General features: G+C 33.6%; 1 protein-coding gene across 1 annotated transcript in view; it reads right to left on the bottom strand.

The window, feature by feature from the left end:
- Nucleotides 1–1,826: 1,826 nt before the first annotated feature.
- LOC106474335 (aminopeptidase N-like) overlaps nucleotides 1,827–7,555 on the bottom strand; it is a 31,749-nt gene continuing 26,020 nt past the window's right edge. Inside the window, exons 8-11 of the mRNA XM_013935025.2 lie at nucleotides 6,981–7,148; nucleotides 5,940–6,083; nucleotides 5,014–5,095; nucleotides 1,827–2,719 (exon numbers count right to left, since the gene is read on the bottom strand). Coding sequence (XP_013790479.2) covers nucleotides 2,570–2,719; nucleotides 5,014–5,095; nucleotides 5,940–6,083; nucleotides 6,981–7,148 — 544 coding nt within the window. The 3' untranslated portion in view covers nucleotides 1,827–2,569. The remainder of the gene's footprint in view (nucleotides 2,720–5,013; nucleotides 5,096–5,939; nucleotides 6,084–6,980; nucleotides 7,149–7,555) is intronic.

The raw sequence follows: 7,555 nt of genomic DNA on the forward strand, positions 1-7,555 counted from the left end.
GTTCAATCCTGTTTTTGCTGGTTTTGATAGAATGTGATTCAAGACGTACTGTGTAGGCCTTGTCGGGATTTCCAGTATCAACGTGGGCCATGGAGAAAGCTCTAACTGGGTTGAAACTTACTGAGAGTAGAAGGGATTGTTCAATCCTGGTTTTTGCTGGTTTTGATAGAATGTGGTTCAAGATGTACTGTGTAAGCCTTGTCGGGATTTCCAGTATCAGCGTGGACCACGAAGAAAGCTCTAACTGGGTTGAAACGTATTGAGACGTGGAAGGGATTGTTCAATCCTGTTTTTACTTGCTTATTTTTCGATTTCCCATAAGGTTTTCTTTCAATTTCCTCGTTTTACTGAACAATTTCACTGAATTTATGTATGATTTTGTAAGTGCCGCAGTGCATTACCAACATATAAAAAAGGGGCTTTCCTAACATATTACGCATTCCTCAGTTTGTATTACTGATAAGTCTGTCCAACTGTTGAAGAGAGTAACTTGTCTGTTAGTAGAGCAAAATTTTATTCAAAATTAAATTAAGAGCTCTAAAGCTCAACCATACTCAAACGTGAATGGGTTCATTTGATAGTAAACCTACTGATTCTTGGTTTACGTTGAATTTTAAACATATGGAACCGCTTTTTTCCAAAACTAGCCATTTCTTACGATTTTAATTGGATGTTCCAGATTTAATCTATGTATATTATCAATCCGTATGCATTTGTTAATATATCTAAAGAAATTGTGCAGCATTTCTCTTAAGAGAGATGATCCTTTAAGAAATAAAAATACGTAAGCACATGAGTATACGCGTGCTTTATTTTCATGATACATGGTACAGAAAAAAGTGTTTTTTCAGACATAAAATCCTGGGGCAACATACAAGGCTAATTACAAGTCTCTAAGGTATTGTACAGGGCCATTCCAGCTGTCCGGAGCAAGAAATATTCTAAGGTTGAAATCTCTAAAATAGAAATTTCAGGTACATCCGTACAGAAACTAACCATCCGCCCTGCGCTACATACGTGGCTCCATCCCTTGATAGGGATTAGAAGTTAATTTACAGTTCCTATGAGATAAAAAAAAGTAAACTTTCTTCGTAGTTGAAGCCTCAAATAAAACCATTTTGTAAATACAAAGTACAGGGCACAGAAGCTGGTGAACAAATAGCTTAATTTTTGCTCACATTGAAAAACGATATAATATAATTATATTAATGCGTATATATGTGCGTCTACATATGCGTTGTAGGATACACGTACTTGATTGCTACAATAACTTAAATTCTAATGTTTAGACCTAAGACGTGACCTGTATATGTTTTGTGGATCACGTATATCTATAGTGTAAAGTTCACGTACATAAGGAATGGATTATGTTCAGTTTCTAGATAGATAATTTACTGTGAGTAATGCGATCTAGAATTATCTTGGGGAAATGAGTATATACAAGTAACATAGTAGCTAAAATTTATTCTGAAGGTACAGACCTTCGTTTTAATTGAATTATCTGTTTCTTTAGTTCAAAAGCTTATGTTTTGTTGGACTTGTATTGGTGTGTAGATTAGAAGGGGATTATCTAGTTTAAAGGCTTACGTTTTGTTGGACGTGTACTGATGTGTAGATTAGAAGTTGGTTATGTAGTTTAAAGGCTTACGTTTTGTTGGACATATTTCACTACAACCCCCTTCTAATCTACACATGAGTATAAGTCAAATAAAATATAGGCCTTTAAACTACATAACCAACTTCTAATCTACACATCAGTACAAGTCCAACAAGACGTAAGCCTTTAAACTAGATAACCCATCTAATCTACACATCAGTACTAGAAACGTAAAACAACGTTTTATATCACGAGAAACAGACAGCTGGGTACGATGAAATATTCCAATGTGAAATTTGAACAACAAAAAAAGTAAATATGAATCTAAAAAGAAATTATAATTTTCAAGAGCGATGATTTTTCTTAAGAAAACGATTGGTAATAAAAAAAATGAAAAAGACAACTTAATCTATCAGTTATAAAAGGGCTTGGCTGTAATGAGGCTTGTACAGATGTCTAGAAAAATGTACTTATATGTAAATGATATTGGGTCGGTATCCACTGTCAACAGATGGTTAAAAATGACTGAATATTCCTCGTTTAAGACATCTTGTATTGTAAGAAAATGTGTTACTAAAATACGAGTTTTAACTGGTCTATGCTGTATCAGGATCTGCACAGGAAAGGATTATATACACAGATGATTAGGAAAAAACACGTGAAATTATCCAAGAGAGCTCAAAAAAGAAGAAAAAAAAAGATAACGTTATAACTCCAATATTGTAATGGTTTAAATGACCTTTCAGCTGATATCAGATGTAACGTGACCAGTTTACCTTGAAAGGTTACACAGGGGATAATAATTTGCACGTTTCAAATATAGTGTAATTCTTAACTACTCCACTGAATACCTGGAAATGTTTTTTGTTTTTTTTTATTGTTGTTGTTGTTCACAAGCATTGGTTCTCTTCTGGTTTAGATATAATATTCTTGTGTAGGACTTCACCCCAATGCGTAGTAATGAGTAAGAGGTTATAAGGATATGTTATCGAGCCAGCTAGCAATAATCTCGAAATTCTTGTTCATCCAATGAACATTAGCACGGGCCTTTTCGATCGCTTGCTTGAACGACCGGTGCGCCGTTCCCAACTTGTCCTTATGGTTTTCGTAAAACTTCACCAGCTGGAATAATAAAAAAAAAAAAGAAATTATGTTACGTTATCCTAGTAAAAGACTAAAACAACAGTTCTTCCAAAGGATATATCAGTCTCATTCAGCTTATAATAAGTCTTTATCATGTTTAACGCTGTTGGGACAGTTTGTGCGAGCTTAGATATACCAAGTAAAATATAACTAATAAATAATATCAGTAACTAATTAAAGATTATGTATATATATACTTTCTGCAGATGATATAAAACATACATAAACCAGCACAACTAGTTAATCTGTCGACGTAATCCATTATTGGTTATTTAGTATATATATGTTATATAATAATATCCTTAAGTAAACTCCTAAATCAAGGGCTTTTATAAAATGGAAACGACATCATAGTTTGTCTAACAACATTATCTGGAATAATGTTGAGTTTTATGCAACGAAAAAGAGGTTTAAATGCGCAGATTTGCTACTGAAATTTAACTTTTATTACAGCATATAAACTGTTAAATTTACTTATTTTTTTCAATCATATATGGTTATATAGATAAATATGCCAGATAGAGCGTGTAAAGAAAAGCCAGAATTATGAAGATCCGACAAGACAGACCTGGTGAACGTAGGTCTACTAAAAGTTTTATACCGCACTGCTATCTACACCTACTATTATACATGTCACAAGTTAAATATGGTCAACACATGGGTCTACTAGAAGTTTTATAATACACTGCTACCTACACCTTCTATCATACATGTCACAAGTTGAATATGGTCAACACATGGGTCTACTAGACGTTTTATAATACACTGCTATCTACTACACCTTCTATCATACATCTCACAAGTAGAATATGGTCAACACATTGGTCTACTATAAGTTTTATAATATACTGCTATCGACCCATGTGTTGACCATATTCAACTTGTGACATGTATGATAGAAGGTGTAGATAGCAGTATATTATAAAACTTATAGTAGACCAATGTGTTGACCATATTCTACTTGTGAGATGTATGATAGAAGGTGTAGTAGATAGCAGTGTATTATAAAACGTCTAGTAACTGCTATATACACCTTCTATCATACATGTCACAAGTTGAATATGGTCAACACATGGGTCTACTGGAAGTTTTATAATACACTGCTATATACACCTTCTATCATACATGTCACAAGTTAAATATGGTCAACTCAGGAGTCTACTGGAAGTTTTATACCACACTGCTATCTACACCTTCTATCATACATGTCACAAGTTGAATATGGTCAACTCAGGAGTCTACTGGAACTTTTATACCACACTGCTGTCTACACCTTCTGCCATACATGTCATAAGTTGAACCTGGTCAACACATGGGTCTACTGGAAGTTTTATACCACACTGCTATCTACACCTTCTGCCATACATGTCACAAATTGAACATAATCAACACATGGAAGTCTAATGGAAGACTGAAAATTATTTACAAAAATTATTGATTATATCACAGATTATTTTAAATAAATTAGTTTGAAATATTTAAATGTTATTTTCAACTACCCATCGGTTAAATTACATATTTTATACAAGACTCGTATGGTTGCCAATGTAGGCATTTACTTCATAAGAAGTCTAATTTGCTCACATTGTAATAAATTAAAAGATTTTATCAATTTATGACCGAAGAGAATGACGAATTTCAATTATTTTTTTTTAGATGATGAGTTTCAATTATTTTTTTTCAGGGAGTCACATATATTACCAAATTAAAGTGCAGTGATATTAATCTTTAATCTCGACCAAATATTTTCCATACCAGTCAACTTACTTTTTTTTTTAATGTATAAGCAACAAAAGAAAATAACCTATTAGAATACATCCAATTTTAGGAGCTAATTTGTTAACTATCAAAAACGGGTCACTTGTACTGTCTTTCAAAAACCATGTGCTTGAAATGTTTAGTTTTTTAAATATATAACGAAACTAAAAGACATATAAATTATTGTGTTTGGAAATACTAAAGATGGTTGATAAATGTAGTATATTGATATTTTTTAGCACTCAAGTCACGTTTCTGTCATGGTGATTACGAAAGAAACTTGACTTTCTGTTACTAAAACATTAAACAGATTTATTTGATGGCAACATTGGTACGTTTTGCACTTATCCCTTTTTATTATCATTATTATCTAAATAATTTTTACCCAGGTTGAGCGAATTATGCCGTAAAAAATATCAAATGTAGATAATGTTCTAATGTTGGTAATTAAAGGACTAAAGAATCTTTATGTCTATCTTAACACTACTTCTGTCCGCCATAAATTTAAATCTTACCTGATCTAATTCAAACTGAGTGTTGAGAGAAGACGTAACAGTTTGTACAAGACTTCCAAGGGAAAAAAAAGACTTTCCATAGCTAAAACAAAGATAGAAAACAAATTACTTTACTTTCATTGACCTTGACTACTTTCAACAACATTTCAATTCAAAAAATAGAAGAAATGCGTGTTATTGCAATGGAATTGTCTACAAATGAAGACTGGCAAAATCAGTGATTAAAAGTCAATATCAGAGTCAGTATATTATTGAAATACACGGAAAAATTGAATTGTTTCACAATAATTTCGGGTCAACAAGAGTCAGAAGAAACAAAATGGCGGACGTTTACATTTTGTCCGGAGAGGGTGTTGTTATGTGCAAAAAAAAGTAAGATAATTATAAAAACTCATTTAAGTATGTTTGATCATTTGAAAAAAATTTCATACCAATAGTAATTCTATTGGAATTCTAGATTTTGAAAGGTATTTTTCATAAGGTACTTTATGAGATGTTAAAATATCTATGCAATACGACTTGAGGAGGTATTGTTATTACTTTGTTTTATCCCTGTTATATGTTATATCTTCTTCTTCTTAGTTCCTGTCGTTCCTACAACAACACTTCGCCGACGGAAGTGCTGTTGCAGTTTCCGTAGCACATTGTTATCGGGGTGGAGTCGCTAGCCCCACGGCCAAGTGCGACAAGGACGCGAACCCGCGATCCTCGGATTGCGAGTTGACTTTTATAACTGCAAAGGCATCCCCAGATTAAATTAGATTAATTATATACATTATATAACATATAGGCCCGGCATGGCCCCGTGGATAAGTCACTCGTTATAAAATATCGCTTTGTTGTTGCGCTTATCTTGGTTAATTAACGTTTTTATTTGCAAAAGACATGTGATAGAAAGGTATTTTACTACACTGGTTTGTACTTACATGTCTAATAGAATGTCCCACTTTTCTCTAAGGTAGTTGAACGCTATGTCTCGACCATATATGTTAGAAGCTACAGATCGAAACACGTAAGTTCCATCCTGACGTTTGATTCCGGAACTTTGATTCAGAGACCACTCCAGATACCTGATGTGCGAAAACAGAATTAAGATTTACAGAAACTGAAACAAAGAAATACAACAACTAACTCTTTTGTTTGTTTGTTTCAGAATTTCCCGTGAAGCTATTCAAGGGGCCACCTGCGCATGGTCGTCTCTAATTTTGGAATGATAGAACAGAGGGAAGGCAGCTAGTCAACAGTACTCACCACCATATAACTCTTGGGCTACATTTGTGTGTTTATTTGACCCTCACTTTTGTAGTACACTCACATCCCCAAAATGTGGAGCGAATTTTGGCGGCAATGTGTCACGAACCATCAATCCTCGAACTACAGCTGATACTTAGACTTGTAATTATGAGTTAGGGTTAATGCTTCAAACAAATACAGAGTAAGATATATATTGTAGTTACGATATGAAGGTTCTCAGAGTAAACTACTATTTTATTTGTTTAAACCTCTCTACTGATTGACATAATTATCCATATCTTAGAAATGCTAAAATTTGGAACAAATTACACGTTCTCTAGCGTGTTGTTAAGAATTCAAGATGACATTTTTTTTTAACCACTTGGGTAGTAAAGACAGAAATATTTTGATCGCCAATCAAATCGGTACTAAACCGAATAAAACTAAAATAAGTCTGTACTAAAATCAATTTAGATTGTTCCCAGTGGCACAGCGGGAAATATGCGGATTTACAACGCTAAAAACCGGGTTTCGATACCCGTGGTGGCCAGAGCACAGATTGTCCATTGTGCATCTCTTTAGAATAAAATTTGATTACTCGATAAGTTAAAAAAAATTATTTAAAAAACTTTTGATTTTAACTTGTTAGTAATAAGATAACTTATTTCACAACCTGGTGATGCTAGAGGCATTTCCATTTTAACAAATTATTTCCATGAAAACTAATATATTACCTTGAAAGGAGCCACGGTTCACGTGCGCATGCAAGTGCCCTCATTAATTTGTCTCTTTCCGACGCAACCTCCTCTTCCAAATATCTCTGCCAAGTGAAGTCCCACGCTTCTTGTCCTCCATATTGTATTGCGGTACAGTAGACAACGCTTCTCAAGTTTGGTGGAATGCTGACAGAAAGATGACGTTGTTACGTTTCATATTTTCAATTAGAGTTATGTAAAAAAGAACAAAAAAATGAAAGAATTTTTACAGCTTCATACTAACTACTTAAAAGCATGTCACGTCTGCTAACATCTAAAACGTTTATTTAGCCATGATACCACTAATTCTTCAGAGTTGTAGCTAAAGCCCCAGGCCACATTTGTTAACAACAGGAGTGTTTATGTAGCCATGACACTAAACTAATACTTCAGAATTGTAGCAAAAACTCCAGGCCATATTCATTAACAATTCAAAATTTACCATACGGTATCATAGTGTAGTGATTCGATGACGAGGAACCCACTTTGAGACTAATAATGGCTGGAGACGGCTTAAATGGGTAATGAAGAAAAACTTTAATATAAGTTTAACA

This window comes from Limulus polyphemus, unplaced genomic scaffold, assembly GCF_000517525.1.
Source record: "Limulus polyphemus unplaced genomic scaffold, Limulus_polyphemus-2.1.2 Scaffold7088, whole genome shotgun sequence".
NCBI classification, from domain to species: Eukaryota; Metazoa; Arthropoda; class Merostomata; order Xiphosura; family Limulidae; genus Limulus; species Limulus polyphemus.